Source organism: Oncorhynchus mykiss, chromosome 13, assembly GCF_057628025.1.
Source record: "Oncorhynchus mykiss isolate SJ-2025 chromosome 13, ASM5762802v1, whole genome shotgun sequence".
Classification (NCBI taxonomy): domain Eukaryota; kingdom Metazoa; phylum Chordata; class Actinopteri; order Salmoniformes; family Salmonidae; genus Oncorhynchus; species Oncorhynchus mykiss.
In genome coordinates this window covers 27,155,313-27,175,407 of record NC_143034.1, presented here as the reverse complement: position 1 = coordinate 27,175,407, position 20,095 = coordinate 27,155,313, and the positions used below count along the sequence as shown (strand labels likewise).

Here is a 20,095-nt window from a genome sequence, read left to right as displayed (position 1 = left end):
ATTTCATAATTATCAGCTAGATGTTTGAATCGTAATAATCTAACTTGCCAGCTAGTTAAACAGGCAAAAATTACCTAAAACTAATGTTAAACAAGGTAGAGTTGAAGTTTACATACACCTTAGCCAAATACATTTAAACTCAGTTTTTTAATTTAATCCGAGTATAAATTCCCTGTCTTAGGTCAGTTAGGATCACCACTTTATTTTAAGGATGTGAAATGTCAGAACAATACTAGAGAAATTGATTTATTTAAGCATTTATTTCTTTCATGACATTCCCAGTGGGTCAGAAGTTTACATACACCCAATTAGTATTTGGTACTCCTGCACGTTTTATTGTGTTCAGCTTCGCTGGCGATGAGAGAGAACGCAAACAGCCAGATCTTACCTCGTGACTGTCATTACGTGTGTGTGTGTGTTTGCGTTCCCATGTAATTCACTTTCCTCTCAGCATTGCTGACCTTGGCTTGGAGGGAGGTCGATGAGAGTTGGGTAAAAGGGAGAGCAGTAGGTAGGTAAACGCATTCAAGTGAATATACTAAATCTGGGTTGAATCAAAACAAGTCGGTCCGGCTGCCCACTAGGGCTGTAAAGGTTCACCAAATCCATGGTTCGGTGGTACGTATTGCGGTTTTGGGGTTACGGTTCGGTTCAGTTTCAGTACAGCGGGAAAATGAGACACCAACCATAATGTAGTTCATTTTTGTTTACTTAAGAAATACAAAGTGTTGATATTCCTGATTCCATATACAGTTGAAGTCGGAAGTTTACATACACCTTAGCCAAATACATTTAAACTCAGTTTTTTAATTTAATCCGAGTATAAATTCACTGTCTTAGGTCAGTTAGGATCACCACTTTATTTTAAGAATGTGAAATGTCAGAATAATAGTAGAGAAATTGATTTATTTCAGATTTTATTTCTTTCATCACATTCCCAGTGGGTCAGAAGTTTACATACACTCAATTAGTATTTGGTAGCATTGCCTTTAAATTGTTTAACTTGGGTTAAACATTTCAGGTCGCCTTCCACAAGCTTCCCACAATAAGTTGGGTACATTTTGGGCCATTCCTCCTGACATAGCAGGTTTGTAGGCCTCCTTGCTCGCACACACTTTTTCAGTTCTGCCCACACATTTTCTATAGGATTGAGGTCAGGGCTTTGTGATGTCCACTCCAATAACTTGACTTTGTTGTCCGTAAGCCATTTTGCCACAACTTTGGAAAAATGCTTGGGCTCATTGTCAATTTGGATGACCCATTTGCGACCAAGCTTTAACTTCCTGACTGATGTCTTGAGATGTTGCTTCAACATATTCACCTAATTTTCCTACCTCATGATGCCATCTATTTTGTGAAGTGCACCAGGCCCTCCTGCCTCAAAGCACCCCCACAACATGATGCTGCCACCCCCGTGCTTCACGGTTGGGATGGTGTTCTTCGGCTTGCAAGCCCCCCCCTTTTCCCTCCAAACATAACAATGGTCATTATGGCCAAACAGTTCTATTTTTGTTTCATCAGACCAGAGTACATTTCTCCAAAAAGTACGATCTTCTCCCCATGTGCAGTTGCAAACCGTAGTCTGGCTTTTTTTATGGCGGTTTTGGAGCAGTGGCTTCTTCCTTGCTGAACGGCTTTCAAGTTATCTCAATATAAGACTTGTTTTACTGTGGATATAGATACTTTTGTACCTGTTTCTTTTGTACCAGCATCTTCACATGGTCCTTTTCTATTTCTTTGTGGCTATCTGGCTAGCTAGCGAACAGTTGTAGCTAGCCAGTTAGCCCTATTGACCTATTATGGGCTTGTGTTCTATGGTACGTAGGCAGGTGAACATATTAACATTTACACAGCATGTATTTATTAACATATCAACATAAAATATTCTAGTCAGGCAACATTTTACATGTGAATAAGCAGCATTTCACATTCGAGAAGTTCCCTCCGTGCTCCGCTTCGGCTACTTTGATTTGGACTCATACTCCGACCCCCCCGTGCTCCAATTTGGATACTCGGAGCACGGTAGTATGCATTTTTTAAATTTTTTATCTCAGTCACACTACTACACTACCTGTCTTGTGTCTTTAGAAGTCTGGAAGTTAGAACACAGTCAATACTGCAACGTTGAGTTAGAATGTTGGAACGGAGCCCAATGTAACACAACAGTTTGAGTGCAGTGGATAGGATACATTACTTGTGTTGATCTGTATTCATACTCAAATGCACTTGCATGAACAGAAGCACAGTTATAGGCAGGCACAGTGCATTAACGGCACATACAAAATCAACTTTAAAGATGGTCCCATGGAATGCCAGGCCAGGCAGGGGTGGGGAACAGCCAGGCAGGCTCTACCTCTCCCAGGCTCAACCTGCAAGGTCATCTGTAAACAAGCCCTTCAGCCATCTGCCCCCTCCATCTGTACCTCCCCCCACCACCCTCCAGCCAAACCAGACAGCCGTTATCCTGCTACCTGGGTCTGTGTCCAAAACCCTGGAATTGCAATTACAGTGTAACCCTGCTTCTCTCTAACATTTCAAGTTACTGAGGTGGAGCCAGGCAGAAAATGACAAGGTGCGTTGCGGGAGAAACAACATAGTTTGGAGTAATTCTGTAATCACTTTACAGTAGACTGCATAATGTGACAACAACATGTACTCAACACTGAGACGTATCCTTAGGGAGCAGACCATCAAAGTACTAATTACTGGTGCTTTAAGTGTTGTTTTGTAATCCCTGACTAAACACAACACACTACAGTCTACACTCTTTTCTTTAGCTGTCCCCATTGGAGAACCCTTTGAATAACCCTTTTTTAGTTCCAGGTAGAACCTTGTTGAGTTCCATGTAGAACCATTTCCAGAGTGGGTTCTACATGGAACCCAAATAAGTTCTACCTGGAACCAAAAAGGGTCCTCCTATGGGGACAGCCGAAAACCCCCTTTGGAACCCTTTTCTTCTAAGAGTGTACTACTACACCTTGGGCGTACAAATGTAGGATCTTAATTCGAGCTAGTTTGCAACAGCAGGAAAATAACACCGCAGCAATGGGAAACATTAAAATAATTATGTGGATTATAATGAATGAAAATGTTTGTAGGGATGGATACATTGTTCGTTATGGCAAATCAATTCTGAAATGTCAAAATTTAAACTACAAACTTTAGAAGCCTTTTGAAAACTAAAATGCACTAGAAGTTTACATTTCCTGCTTTGCAGGAACATTCTGAGCAACAAAAGTGGGATTAAATTAAGATCCTACATCTGTATATCCATCCACCTGAGGGGGAAGGATGGTGAGTCCAGACACTTCACAGCTGTCAGCCAAAACTGTTTGTCTAAGTAGTGCACTATGAAGGGAATATGGTGCCATTTGAGACAAGAGACAAAATTGTTGATGAGAGGAGCTATTGCATTAGCATTCTTTACTAAGCTGTTTAGGGATGCATTTTGAGTGTCTTGAAGGTCTCAGATTTCCCCTAGTGTCGCTACTCTTATCTGCTAATGAATTAACGGCTAATCTGATAATAGGACGTACACACATCATAGCCAACAGCCAAGGGGGTTGGATGTTAAAGAAGACACTTTACTTTGAATAGCAGGAGGGATCATCATCACATTCAAGGGAACAACCGGAATTCCAATATTCCATCTCGGAATTCCGATATTCTGCCTCAACATTCCGATATTCCATTTTAGACACACATTTTTCCATAAGGGAGAATGGATTCGGAGAGCAATTTCCAATTAGCAGCCTGGAGAGATCAGTCTCCACAGGGATACAGTGGGTTTAGATAAGTGTATAATCCATAATCCTGTGATGAGGGAGTGGGAATCATAATCTCGTGATTGACTGGGTGGTTAACCCCCGCGTCGGCATCAATACAGTCTAACTGTCTGGGGTTAACCCTATATTGATAGACTCACACTAATCTGCCAGCATGGTGTTAAATCCAATACTAAGCCCGATACAACTGGAGTCCTTTGTTATAGAGAGAAGAGCTGCCTGTTGGCTGCAATCGACTCCCAGCAGATTCTGTAAATTTCAGGTCTAATCTCATTCTCTATACAATATACAATGTGTCAAAGTCTAATCATCCGTTAGCCTGCTCAGTCAATCCATGTGGTATACAGATCAGTCGTTGGTATCACAAATCAACAAGTGGAACGTTTCAACAGATTGATCTAAGAAGAGGTGGATGGGGAGGAAAGGAGCTGGAGAACATCATGACAAGGCTAGCAGAGGGTCACTGCATTTTTATTAGACTGGCTACGCAGGGATCCTGCTGCTACTACTTTGTGTGTGTGTGTGTGTGTGTGTGTGTGTGTGTGTGTGTGTGTGTGTGTGTGTGTGTGTGTGTGTGTGTGTACCGCAGACCAGGAGGAAAAGAGCCAAACAAGATACAGACTAATCCCAGAAAGTGTTCACAGCTAGCTCAACGTGACCTACTTTAGCAGGCTAGCGGTTCTTAACCACAGGAGGGAAAGTGCATGCTCACCTGTTCTGAATACCTATACTATATATAACGGCATGCTATAGATTCTGGGGAGCGACAACTAACTATGCACACAGACATTACAAAAGCCTTGGGATGAGAAGTTTAGGTGTTTGGGTACTCCATGAAGCCTCATGGCGTGAGAAATCGCTATTGAATTGCTGCATAACATAAGTATGCGTTATTACTTGACCTGTACTAATCGAATGTGACTCTCACCTCTTATCGTCTGTGACTACTAAAGCACCTGTATGATATTGTCTATGACTCGTACCTGTACTGTGCCTGAAAGTGGTCCTGGACGAAGCTGTGCCGCGTCCCAGGCTGTTGTGCTGCTGCTGGGCCGGAGACAGGGCTCTCCTCCCCTCCACCCAGCGGGCCCTGGAACAGAGTGAGAGAGAAAGCGTGAATGTGTGAATGACCTGTATGTATAGGTGTGTGTGTGTGTGAAAACGTCAACACTGAGGCTAGAGCTGGACACCAGCAGGGTAACAAGGTGTTTCAGAGCAGATGTAAACAGGGGCACTACAATAGGACAGGTGCTAAATGAGGTGCTAATGCACGTTAACACACTCTTGTACGTTTTTATAGTGTTCAGCTTCGCTGGCGATGAGAGAGAACGCAAACAGCCAGATCTTACCTCGTGACTGTCATTACGTGTGTGTGTTTGCGTTCCCATGTAATTCACTTTCCTCTCAGCATTGCTGACCTTGGCTTGGAGGGAGGTCGATGAGAGTTGGGTAAAAGGGAGAGCAGTAGGTAGGTAAACACATTAAAGTGAATATACTAAATCTGGGTTGAATCAAAACAAGTCGGTCCGGCTGCCCACTAGGGCTGTAAAGGTTCACCAAATCCATGGTTCGGTGGTACGTATTGCGGTTTTGGGGTTACGGTTCGGTTCAGTTTCAGTACAGCGGGAAAATGAGACACCAACCATAATGTAGTTCATTTTTGTTTACTTAAGAAATACAAAGTGTTGATATTCCTGATTCCATATACAGTTGAAGTTGGAAGTTTACATACACCTTAGCCAAATATATTTAAACTCAGTTTTTTAATTTAATCCGAGTATAAATTCCCTGTTTTAGGTCAGTTAGGATCACCACTTTATTTTAAGAATGTGAAATGTCAGAATAATAGTAGAGAAATTGATTTATTTCAGCTTTTATTTCTTTCATCACATTCCCAGTGGGTCAGAAGCTTACATACACTCAATTAGTATTTGGTAGCATTGTGTGATAGCGTGCGTCTAGGTGAGAGGTGTAGGAGTCAGGCGCAGGAGAGCAGGGATGTCTGAGAAGCGTGTTTTGATAGGAAAGTCCACCAACACAGGAATGGCACAATCAAAAGGTACAACGCCCTCGACCACAGAAAACCCGTACAAACGTACGGAGGAACAAACAAAGTTCCAACACTCATATACTTCAGAACCCGTGAAAACAAATAACGGTAATACTTAACCGAGCACCTCACAATCAACGACTAATCCCGCACAAACTTAGGCAGGCAACAGGTTACAATTATACACACAGAAATGAACGCAAATGAAACCAGGTGTGAAAAAGAACCAAAGACAAAACAAACAGAAAAGGAAAAAGGGATCGTGATGGCTAGTAGACCGGCGACGCCGACCGCCAAGCACCGCCCGAACAGGGAGAGGAACAACCTTCGGTTAAAGTCATGACACATTGCCTTTAAATTGTTTAACTTGGGTCAAACGTTCTGCCCACAAATTTTCTATGGGATTGAGGTCAGGGCTTTGTGATGGCCACTCCAATACCTTGACTTTGTTGTCCTTAAGCCATTTTGACACAACTTTGGAAGTATCCTTGGGGTCATTGTCCATTTGGAAGACCCATTTGCGATCAAGCATTAACTTCCTGACTGATGTCTTGAGATGTTGCTTCAATATATCCACATAATTTCCCTACCTCATGATGCCATCTATTTTGTGAAGTTCACCAGTCCCTCCTACAGCAAAGCACCCCCACAACATGATGCTGCCACCCCCGTGCTTCACGGTTGGGATGGTGTTCTTCGGCTTGCAAGCCTCCCCCTTTTACCACCAAACACAATGATGGTCATTATGGACCAGAGGACATTTCTCCAAAAAGTACAATCTTTGTCCCTATGTGCAGTTTCAAACCATAGTCTGGCTTTTTTTACGCGGTTTTGGCTGATTTCTTTTGATTTTCCATGATGTCAAGCAAAGAAGCACTGAGTTTGAAGGTAGGCCTTGAAATACATCCACAGGTACACCTCTAATTGACTCAAATTCAGATGCTTCTAAAGCCATGACATGATTTTCTGGAATTTTCCAAGCTGTTTAAAGGCACAGTAAACTTAGTGTATGTAAACTTCTGACCCACTGGAATTGTGATATAAGTGAAATAATCTGTCTGTAAACAATTGTTGGAAAATTGGAAATTGGAAAATGTTGGAAAATTACTTGTGTCATGCATAAAGTAGATGTCCTAACCAACTTACCAAAACTATAGTTTGTTAACAAGAAATGTGTGGAGTGGTTGAAACATGAGTTTTAATGACTTCAACCTAAGTGTATGTAAACTTCCGACTTCAACTGTATTTATTTTTATCTATTCACTCGGTTTCACAGTGTGGACCAAACCAAGGTCCCTGTACTGAACCACAGACAGTGAGAGGCTAACAGTTAGAGAAGAAAACTAAAGGAAAATTAAGGAGGTTTGAGTTATTGTAAGATGTGATACAGTAAATAGAGGTTTGCATGAGCCACTGAAAGAACGTCTAGAACCCTGACAATTCCAAATCTCTCTCCAACAGTAGATATATCACAGCTAAAGACTGTGTTATTACCCAGATAGACAGGTAAATAAACATATTGATCATACAAGCATAAAGTATAGAGCGGGTCATAACTGAACCCGTGAGTCACTTTTTGAGAGGGAACCAGACTGTGGCACGGACGGACCTGAAATCCATACTGAAATCAGTCACAAACCGCTGGTGTATGAATTGACGGCTTTCACAGAGGAAAAAATGGCATTTGGCATAACGTGTCATCAACCTGCGGGATATATTTCCTTTTTACCACAGCCAGTCATCATCTTCTGGCTTTCTTACAAAATCATTCCCAGAAATCATAAGATCGATTATTTTCGCTCCCGGGGAACGAATGGGTCTTTGAAGAAATGTTTTCCACACACGGGCAAGCGCACACACATTGCCACCATATATATGATGGATAAGTGGAGCTACCAGGCATTAGTTTATTCTCCAGACACTTATGTGACTGAGTGGCATGACAGTAGTGTGTCAGTCTAAATGACACAATAGGGAAAAAAACGTATTATTAGGGGGGGGGGGTCTTTCAACAGGCTGATTTGAAGAGATCTGCCTCTACTTGTTAGCCTGTAGTTTTGAAAGTAGCGCTCATGAGCCAAAAGTGGTTCCTGAAAATCTGCTGTGTATGCTGCCTGATAGCTGTCACTCAAATGGAGAAGGGCTGAAGCTCATTGACTGGAACTCGAATTGCTATGGGGCTGGCCCATGTGTTAGAAAGTGTAGGGAAAATGGCACTGGACAGTTGCTTTCAAATTATGGATTTTGTAGATAATAGAGGTAAGAAAGTAATTCTGCTCATAGATTTTGCATGTATGAACTACACATTGACACATCCGGCCCAAAGTGGAAGGTTTAAAGAAAGTTTATTCGTGGCCAAAGTTCCGGAGCATGTCTAACCATAGTTCTAGTTTACCTGACGGGGTGAGAGAAACTGCATTCACCCACAACTATAATTTATTAAAGTGCTTTGGTAGTTGGTGTTTTGAGCTCTGTTCAGTGGACAGCGAAATCAAACGAATGAGAGAGTGAATCACTGTGAATCACATAATTACCTGAACAGTGCCTGCTTGATGTAATCAAAGAGCAGCACACTGATATATTTTCCACAAGAGCTTCTAGACTCAGGTGTGTTGTGTTTTGGAGTGCCTTTAAAAAGACATTCTTAGTCATCATAACCATACTAATCACTTCCTGCTAAACTGAAAGAGACAGATCCACTGGATTATGGAGTTTATAGAGCTTATGGCCGATTAATTAGGGCCGATTTCAACTTTTCATAACACTTGGTAATCGTCATTTTTGGACACCGATCATGGCCATTACATCGCACTCCACGAGGAGACTGCGTGGCAGGCTGACTACCTGTTATGTGAGTGCAGCAAGGAGCCAAGGTAAGGTGTTAGCTAGCATTAAACATATCTTATAAAAAACAATCAATCTTAACATAATCACAACACATGGTTGATGATATTACTAGTCAATCTAGCTTGTCCTGCGTTGCATATCATCAATGCTGTGCCTGTTAATTTATCATTGAATCACAGCCTACTTCGCCAAACGGGTGATTTAACAAGCGCATTCGCGACAAAAGCACTGTCGTTGCACCAATGTGTACCTAACCATGAACATCAATACCTTTATTAAAATCAATACACAAGTATGTCTTTTTAAACCTGCATATTTAGTTAATATTGCCTGCTAACATGAATTTCTATTAACTAGGGAAATTGTGTCACTTCTCTTGCGTTCTGTTCAAGCAGAGTCAGGGTATATGCAGCAGTTTGGGCCACCTGGCTCGTTGCAAACTGTGTGAAGACCATTTCTTCCTAACAAAGATCATAATTAATTTACCAGAATTGTACATAATTATGACATAACATTGAAGGTTGTGCAATGTAACAGCAATATTTAGACTTAGGGATGCCACCTGTTAGATAAAATACGGAACGGTTCCGTATTTCACTGAAAGAATAAACGTTTTGTTTTCGAAATTATAGTTTCTGGATTTGACCATACTAATGACCTAAGGCTCATATTTCTGTGTGCTATAATATTATAATTAAGCCTATGATTTGATAGAGCAGTCTGACTGAGTGGTGGTAGGCAGCAGCAGGCTCGTAAGCATTCACTCAAACAGCACTTTCCTGCATTTGCCAGCAGCTCTTTGCAATGCTTGAAGCACAGCGCTGTTTATGACTTCAAGCCTATCAACTCCCAAGATTAGGCTGGCAATACTATAGTGCCTATAAGAACATCCAATAGTCAAAGGTATATGAAAAACAAATGGTATAGAGAGAAATAGTCCTATAATTCCTATAATAACTAAAACCTAAAACTTCTTAACTGGGAATATTGTAGACTCATATTAAAAGGAACCACCAGCTTTCATATGTTCTCATGTTCTGAGCAAGGAACTTCAACATTAGCTTCTTTACATGGCACATATTGTACTTTTACTTTCTTCTCCAACACTTTGTTTTTAAATTATTTAAACCAAATTGAACATGTTTCATTATTTATTTGAGACTAAACTGATTTTATTGATGTATTATATTAAGTTAAAATAAGTGTTCATTCAGTGTTATTGTAATTGTCATTATTACAAATAAATAAATAAAAATTGTCCGATTAATCGGTTCCGTTTTTTTTTTTGGCCCTCCAATAATCGGTATCGGTATCTGCGTTGAAAAATCATAATCGGACGACCTCTAGTTTGGAGTGTTGTATGAAGCTACATACTTCCATACTATTACTCTTTCTGTGAATAGCCTACGAGAGAGGCCTTCAATTAGTTGCTATGCAAAAGTTAGATAGCCTCAGCAAACAAAGGGGTGACAGTGACATATCCAAGCTTTTATGGGGTTACAACTGATTTAATTGCAATCTAACTCATTCAGTTGAAACCTTGTAGAGAACCCTTTGAGAGCTTTTGGGCCGTGGGGCCAAAGTAGTGCGTAAGCCACATGATACATTACATAGTATACGTAAGTCTATACTGACTGGACATGGGGCCAAAGTAGTGCGTAAGCCACATGATACATTACATAGTATACGTAAGTCTATACTGACTGGACATGGGGCCAAAGTAGTGCGTAAGCCACATGATACATTACATAGTATACGTAAGTCTATACTGACTGGACATGGGGCCAAAGTAGTGCGTAAGCCACATGATACATTACATAGTATACATAAGTCTATACTGACTGGACATGGGGCCAAAGTAGTGCGTAACCCCATGAAACATTACATAGTATATGTAAGCCTATACTGACTGGACATGGGGCCAAAGTAGTGCGTAACCCCATGAAACATTACATAGTATATGTAAGTCTATACTGACTGGACATGGGGCCAAAGTAGTGCGTAAGCCACATGATACATTACATAGTATACATAAGTCTATACTGACTGGACATGGGGCCAAAGTAGTGCGTAACCCCATGAAACACTACATAGTATATGTAAGCCTATACTGACTGGACATGGGGCCAAAGTAGTGCGTAACCCCATGAAACACTACATAGTATATGTAAGCCTATACTGACTGGACATGGGGCCAAAGTAGTGCGTAACCCCATGAAACACTACATAGTATATGTAAGCCTATACTGACTGGACATGGGGCCAAAGTAGTGCGTAACCCCATGAAACACTACATAGTATATGTAAGCCTATACTGACTGGACATGGGGCCAAAGTAGTGCGTAACCCCATGAAACACTACATAGTATATGTAAGCCTATACTGACTGGACATGGGGCCAAAGTAGTGCGTAACCCCATGAAACACTACATAGTATATGTAAGCCTATACTGACTGGACATGGGGCCAAAGTAGTGCGTAACCCCATGAAACACTACATAGTATATGTAAGCCTATACTGACTGGACATGGGGCCAAAGTAGTGCGTAAGCCACATGATACATTACATAGTATACATAAGTCTATACTGACTGGACATGGGGCCAAAGTAGTGCGTAACCCCATGAAACACTACATAGTATATGTAAGCCTATACTGACTGGACATGGGGCCAAAGTAGTGCGTAACCCCATGAAACACTACATAGTATATGTAAGCCTATACTGACTGGACATGGGGCCAAAGTAGTGCGTAACCCCATGAAACACTACATAGTATATGTAAGCCTATACTGACTGGACATGGGGCCAAAGTAGTGCGTAACCCCATGAAACACTACATAGTATATGTAAGCCTATACTGACTGGACATGGGGCCAAAGTAGTGCGTAACCCCATGAAACGCTACATAGTATATGTAAGCCTATACTGACTGGACATGGGGCCAAAGTAGTGCGTAACCCCATGAAACGCTACATAGTATATGTAAGCCTATACTGACTGGACATGGGGCCAAAGTAGTGCGTAACCCCATGAAACACTACATAGTATATGTAAGCCTATACTGACTGGACATGGGGCCAAAGTAGTGCGTAACCCCATGAAACACTACATAGTATATGTAAGCCTATACTGACTGGACATGGGGCCAAAGTAGTGCGTAACCCCATGAAACACTACATAGTATATGTAAGCCTATACTGACTGGACATGGGGCCAAAGTAGTGCGTAACCCCATGAAACACTACATAGTATATGTAAGCCTATACTGACTGGACATGGGGCCAAAGTAGTGCGTAACCCCATGAAACACTACATAGTATATGTAAGCCTATACTGACTGGACATGGGGCCAAAGTAGTGCGTAACCCCATGAAACACTACATAGTATATGTAAGCCTATACTGACTGGACATGGGGCCAAAGTAGTGCGTAACCCCATGAAACACTACATAGTATATGTAATCCTATACTGACTGGACATGGGGCCAAAGTAGTGCGTAACCCCATGAAACACTACATAGTATATGTAAGCCTATACTGACTGGACATGGGGCCAAAGTAGTGCGTAACCCCATGAAACACTACATAGTATATGTAAGCCTATACTGACTGGACATGGGGCCAAAGTAGTGCGTAACCCCATGAAACACTACATAGTATATGTAAGCCTATACTGACTGGACATGGGGCCAAAGTAGTGCGTAACCCCATGAAACACTACATAGTATATGTAAGCCTATACTGACTGGACATGGGGCCAAAGTAGTGCGTAACCCCATGAAACACTACATAGTATATGTAAGCCTATACTGACTGGACATGGGGCCAAAGTAGTGCGTAACCCCATGAAACACTACATAGTATATGTAAGCCTATACTGACTGGACATGGGGCCAAAGTAGTGCGTAACCCCATGAAACACTACATAGTATATGTAAGCCTATACTGACTGGACATGGGGCCAAAGTAGTGCGTAACCCCATGAAACACTACATAGTATATGTAAGCCTATACTGACTGGACATGGGGCCAAAGTAGTGCGTAACCCCATGAAACACTACATAGTATATGTAAGCCTATACTGACTGGACATGGGGCCAAAGTAGTGCGTAACCCCATGAAACACTACATAGTATATGTAAGCCTATACTGACTGGACATGGGGCCAAAGTAGTGCGTAACCCCATGAAACACTACATAGTATATGTAAGCCTATACTGACTGGACATGGGGCCAAAGTAGTGCGTAACCCCATGAAACACTACATAGTATATGTAAGCCTATACTGACTGGACATGGGGCCAAAGTAGTGCGTAACCCCATGAAACACTACATAGTATATGTAAGCCTATACTGACTGGACATGGGGCCAAAGTAGTGCGTAACCCCATGAAACACTACATAGTATATGTAAGCCTATACTGACTGGACATGGGGCCAAAGTAGTGCGTAACCCCATGAAACACTACATAGTATATGTAAGCCTATACTGACTGGACATGGGGCCAAAGTAGTGCGTAACCCCATGAAACACTACATAGTATATGTAAGCCTATACTGACTGGACATGGGGCCAAAGTAGTGCGTAACCCCATGAAACACTACATAGTATATGTAAGCCTATACTGACTGGACATGGGGCCAAAGTAGTGCGTAACCCCATGAAACACTACATAGTATATGTAAGCCTATACTGACTGGACATGGGGCCAAAGTAGTGCGTAACCCCATGAAACACTACATAGTATATGTAAGCCTATACTGACTGGACATGGGGCCAAAGTAGTGCGTAACCCCATGAAACACTACATAGTATATGTAAGCCTATACTGACTGGACATGGGGCCAAAGTAGTGCGTAACCCCATGAAACACTACATAGTATATGTAAGCCTATACTGACTGGACATGGGGCCAAAGTAGTGCGTAACCCCATGAAACACTACATAGTATATGTAAGCCTATACTGACTGGACATGGGGCCAAAGTAGTGCGTAACCCCATGAAACACTACATAGTATATGTAAGCCTATACTGACTGGACATGGGGCCAAAGTAGTGCGTAACCCCATGAAACACTACATAGTATATGTAAGCCTATACTGACTGGACATGGGGCCAAAGTAGTGCGTAACCCCATGAAACACTACATAGTATATGTAAGCCTATACTGACTGGACATGGGGCCAAAGTAGTGCGTAACCCCATGAAACACTACATAGTATATGTAAGCCTATACTGACTGGACATGGGGCCAAAGTAGTGCGTAACCCCATGAAACACTACATAGTATATGTAAGCCTATACTGACTGGACATGGGGCCAAAGTAGTGCGTAACCCCATGAAACACTACATAGTATATGTAAGCCTATACTGACTGGACATGGGGCCAAAGTAGTGCGTAACCCCATGAAACACTACATAGTATATGTAAGCCTATACTGACTGGACATGGGGCCAAAGTAGTGCGTAACCCCATGAAACACTACATAGTATATGTAAGCCTATACTGACTGGACATGGGGCCAAAGTAGTGCGTAACCCCATGAAACACTACATAGTATATGTAAGCCTATACTGACTGGACATGGGGCCAAAGTAGTGCGTAACCCCATGAAACACTACATAGTATATGTAAGCCTATACTGACTGGACATGGGGCCAAAGTAGTGCGTAACCCCATGAAACACTACATAGTATATGTAAGCCTATACTGACTGGACATGGGGCCAAAGTAGTGCGTAACCCCATGAAACACTACATAGTATATGTAAGCCTATACTGACTGGACATGGGGCCAAAGTAGTGCGTAACCCCATGAAACACTACATAGTATATGTAAGCCTATACTGACTGGACATGGGGCCAAAGTAGTGCGTAACCCCATGAAACACTACATAGTATATGTAAGCCTATACTGACTGGACATGGGGCCAAAGTAGTGCGTAACCCCATGAAACACTACATAGTATATGTAAGCCTATACTGACTGGACATGGGGCCAAAGTAGTGCGTAACCCCATGAAACACTACATAGTATATGTAAGCCTATACTGACTGGACATGGGGCCAAAGTAGTGCGTAACCCCATGAAACACTACATAGTATATGTAAGCCTATACTGACTGGACATGGGGCCAAAGTAGTGCGTAACCCCATGAAACACTACATAGTATATGTAAGCCTATACTGACTGGACATGGGGCCAAAGTAGTGCGTAACCCCATGAAACACTACATAGTATATGTAAGCCTATACTGACTGGACATGGGGCCAAAGTAGTGCGTAACCCCATGAAACACTACATAGTATATGTAAGCCTATACTGACTGGACATGGGGCCAAAGTAGTGCGTAACCCCATGAAACACTACATAGTATATGTAAGCCTATACTGACTGGACATGGGGCCAAAGTAGTGCGTAACCCCATGAAACACTACATAGTATATGTAAGCCTATACTGACTGGACATGGGGCCAAAGTAGTGCGTAACCCCATGAAACACTACATAGTATATGTAAGCCTATACGGACTGGCCATGGGGCCAAAGTAGTGCGTAACCCCATGAAACACTACATAGTATATGTAAGCCTATACTGACTGGACATGGGGCCAAAGTAGTGCGTAACCCCATGAAACACTACATAGTATATGTAAGCCTATACTGACTGGACATGGGGCCAAAGTAGTGCGTAACCCCATGAAACACTACATAGTATATGTAAGCCTATACTGACTGGACATGGGGCCAAAGTAGTGCGTAACCCCATGAAACACTACATAGTATATGTAAGCCTATACTGACTGGACATGGGGCCAAAGTAGTGCGTAACCCCATGAAACACTACATAGTATATGTAAGCCTATACTGACTGGACATGGGGCCAAAGTAGTGCGTAACCCCATGAAACACTACATAGTATATGTAAGCCTATACTGACTGGACATGGGGCCAAAGTAGTGCGTAACCCCATGAAACACTACATAGTATATGTAAGCCTATACTGACTGGACATGGGGCCAAAGTAGTGCGTAACCCCATGAAACACTACATAGTATATGTAAGCCTATACTGACTGGACATGGGGCCAAAGTAGTGCGTAACCCCATGAAACACTACATAGTATAGGTAAGCCTATACTGACTGGACATGGGGCCAAAGTAGTGCGTAACCCCATGAAACACTACATAGTATATGTAAGCCTATACTGACTGGACATGGGGCCAAAGTAGTGCGTAACCCCATGAAACACTACATAGTATATGTAAGCCTATACTGACTGGACATGGGGCCAAAGTAGTGCGTAACCCCATGAAACACTACATAGTATATGTAAGCCTATACTGACTGGACATGGGGCCAAAGTAGTGCGTAACCCCATGAAACACTACATAGTATATGTAAGCCTATACTGACTGGACATGGGGCCAAAGTAGTGCGTAACCCCATGAAACACTACATAGTATATGTAAGCCTATACTGACTGGACATGGGGCCAAAGTAGTGCGTAACCCCATGAAACACTACATAGTATATGTAAGCCTATACTGACTGGACATGGGGCCAAAGTAGTGCGTAACCCCATGAAACACTACATAGTATATGTAAGCCTATACTGACTGGACATGGGGCCAAAGTAGTGCGTAACCCCATGAAACACTACATAGTATATGTAAGCCTATACTGACTGGACATGGGGCCAAAGTAGTGCGTAACCCCATGAAACACTACATAGTATATGTAAGCCTATACTGACTGGACATGGGGCCAAAGTAGTGCGTAACCCCATGAAACACTACATAGTATATGTAAGCCTATACTGACTGGACATGGGGCCAAAGTAGTGCGTAACCCCATGAAACACTACATAGTATATGTAAGCCTATACTGACTGGACATGGGGCCAAAGTAGTGCGTAACCCCATGAAACACTACATAGTATATGTAAGCCTATACTGACTGGACATGGGGCCAAAGTAGTGCGTAACCCCATGAAACACTACATAGTATATGTAAGCCTATACTGACTGGACATGGGGCCAAAGTAGTGCGTAACCCCATGAAACACTACATAGTATATGTAAGCCTATACTGACTGGACATGGGGCCAAAGTAGTGCGTAACCCCATGAAACACTACATAGTATATGTAAGCCTATACTGACTGTTTTCAGTGAGAACAGTACAGTTGACGGTAAAGAAATTGAGCAATAGGATGAGGGAGCTATTTGAGTGGCTCTGCCCCAAAACATCACTTTAGTAGCTGTTGCCGACCTGGATGGTAATGGACAATTTAGATGCCCTGCGTGAGGTAGTGAGATTGAAAATTGTCACCTGGGGACCAGAGCTAAGGGTCGGAGGCGATTTTGAAGTCGACATCAATTTCCGTTTTCGGGGTGAAAGTTCCGCCCTGAAGTTTGTGCCTGTCTAAAAATCTCTAATTACCTCAAACTAATTTAGGACACATTTACAGCAAGGTCACATACACACATACAATATCAATATCTTATGTTGTGATATTGCATCCAAATGTGTATGAATAAAACATTAGTACTGTACAACCAAGATTGACAACATAACCCTGGAGAATATCTGTCAGCTTTGTTTCGTCAACATCTGTGATGTCATCAATTATTTGACACACTTCTGTGTCAACAGCAAAAGGCCTCACTGTTATTTATACCTCTCCTCCCCTCTTCGCATCCTAAATGTGTCACCATGTTCTTAAAGAAAGGTAAGAAAGTTCAATATGCTTCCTGTGAAGAAGATGTGTGTGGTACACTTTCCTAGCCTCCCCAAAGGCAGGACAATCTCATCGAGCCACTAGAAACACTCTCTTCAGAAGAGCACTCACCTACTTTAGGAATAGCAGCAGTAGAGTGTGTGATGCATCTACAGTAAGTGTTAGTAAGAAACTATAGTTGTCTGAAAGTGTGTGAGGCATCTAAGTGTTAGTAAGAAACTATAGTTGTCTGAAAGTGTGTGAGGCATCTAAGTGTTAGTATGAAACTATAGTGGTCTGAAAGTGTGTGAGGCATCTAAGTGTTAGTAAGAAACTATAGTTGTCTGAAAGTGTGTGAGGCATCTAAGTGTTAGTATGAAACTATAGTGGTCTGAAAGTGTGTGAGGCATCTAAGTGTTAGTAAGAAACTATCTCAATAGTCTCAATAGGTTTGAGTCAGACTCATAATGGACGTGCTTTCTTCTGACAAACTACATTAGAACAACGTTTAGCAAGAGCTAAGGACGAGGGTACACCAATTAGAAATAGTCTTACGCGTTGTTACATTATGAAAGTGAGGAGCAAAACCATGACAACATTTTACAACAACCATTAAAAATAGTTGCATAATAGCCTCCATAATAGCTTGTCATACAATGTAAAAAAAGAAAAACACACACACAAAAGAACATTATGATGCACAGCAAACTCCAAACTAGCTAGTAATAATATTGTTTTGTCTCTTATTAAGTCTTTTCAACCAAGAAGCTATTCCACTGATAATGATGAGCCAAATGAACAAGATGTCTCTTTCAAGCCGTCGAATCCCCAAAGCAATTTTTTCCGTCGCTAACACAATTAAAGATTAAATACAGACATGGATGGCCTGAGACGTGTTGGGGAATAATGGTTTATTGGAGCTATTAGCACACTTGTGAGAGAGAGCGAGCTAGAGAGAGAGAGCGAGAGAAAGCACTAGAAAATATTACATCTAGGGATTCTGCAAATTCTACAACACAGTGCAGAAGTTGCGCCATTAGAAAGGTGAATTTGAGTCTCTTGGTTTTGTCTTGTTAGCAAAGTTGTGTACCCGGTAAGGTTGGAAGCTGACACAGATATGTACAGCGCTGCTGGTCAGCTAACTCAAATGTGACCTTCCTTTCTTTCAAAATGTGGACAAAAACACAGGATATGCTAATAGGTACAGTCCTTCAGGTTAGCTAACTCAAATGTGACCTTCCTTTCAGTCAAAATGTGGACAAAACCACAGGATATGCTAATAGCTGACAGTAAAAACCGAGACCAATAGCTTGAGTAGATGGAAGAATCAACACAACTACACCCAGAGACAGAACTAAACCATAGTCAGAGATAGTATAGTATACTAGCATAGTACAGAATCCTCACCTAAGTAGCCTGGTCCCAGTACTTACACAAATCACCATGGAAACATTGGGTTCCTTTCCCATCAAAATGTGTACTGAGGAAGACATTATTCATTAAACACAGCATCTCCTTGGAAATGAATTGTGAGCTTAAAACCACGAAGCACAAACTCTCCCCGCAGCAATTCATCAAATACCTCAACATGCCTTTTAACAGTTGCATATTGCAGAGTTGTGTTTATTCTCTTTTCCTAATAGAGAGGGAGGGAAGCTAGCGGGCTTAACCTGGGTTCTATTGCTTAGGTACCAAATGGGGAAAAACAGACAAACAGGGAGGAACTAGCTGATCTTGATCTCGTAGAATAAGAAGTGCTTTATTTAGTTCTCAAGAATGTGTTATTGTAAGAGGTTCACAGTTTCGCAACTCTGCACTACGGAATGTGCTTTTACCCATCCAATTGTTTATAATGCCACTAACAGGTTAAGGTAATATGTAAGGCTTTACATAAGTAGATAGACACACTGTCCTGGGGTGTGTCATTCTGTGAGAGTGAGTGGCTGTTAAAGAGAGGCCCCGGGCGGACGCTGCAGTAGTAGCAGCAGGAGTGTATAGTGGGGAATACCAGGCGACCCAAGGCATGTGTTGCCAGGAACTGCAGCGAAGGCTCGGGCTACTTAATTCTCTATTCATAACAAATCCAAAGCACTGGTGGGCTTCGCTGCACACTAGAACAGGCACCTTCCCCACAAGTAGGTCAACAGGCACTTAGCTGGACCTTAGAACAAACAACAGATGCCTCCATTCAACTGTGATTTCTCTAAAAGTGGGTGTGTGCGTGCACTAACATTTTCTTATATCTGGGAACCAGTGATGAATAAATACCCCTATGGTATGTTTCCTTGCTCTGCCATTGTCTGCCAAGGTAGGCGGGGCCTGCCAAAACTACATGCGAAGCGGGAGCTAGCGTAACATGAGAGATGCTAATATCCAAAAAGTGCTCAAATGTTAAATTGTGTAATCCAAAAGCACTGAATGCTAACAGCTAACAGATCCAGATCCATTTTCTGGGGCCCCTGTTGCTCAGAGGAGAATATTAGCAGTGGCGTCCAAACCCCTCCAGGCTGTGAAATTGATTTCCAGGATTTAGATGAAAGGAGCAGAGCAGGATTTCAGAGGTTATTCCACAGCTAAAGCAGATATATTATATATATATATATATATATATATATATATATATACAATATACACTGGCTATGGGAATCTTGTATCAAAGGGGAATCTATTCCCAAGCAGACAGAAAGT

At 42.0% G+C, this 20,095-nt stretch overlaps 1 protein-coding gene across 2 annotated transcripts in view; it reads right to left on the bottom strand.

The window, feature by feature from the left end:
• LOC110485810 (ubiquitin carboxyl-terminal hydrolase 43) overlaps positions 1-20,095 on the bottom strand; it is a 126,692-nt gene that overhangs the window by 59,586 nt on the left and 47,011 nt on the right. For both annotated transcript variants that reach the window (XM_036940477.2, XM_090195900.1), the window contains exon 3: positions 4,769-4,875. In XM_036940477.2, the coding sequence (XP_036796372.1) occupies positions 4,769-4,875 (107 nt within the window). The remainder of the gene's footprint in view (positions 1-4,768; positions 4,876-20,095) is intronic.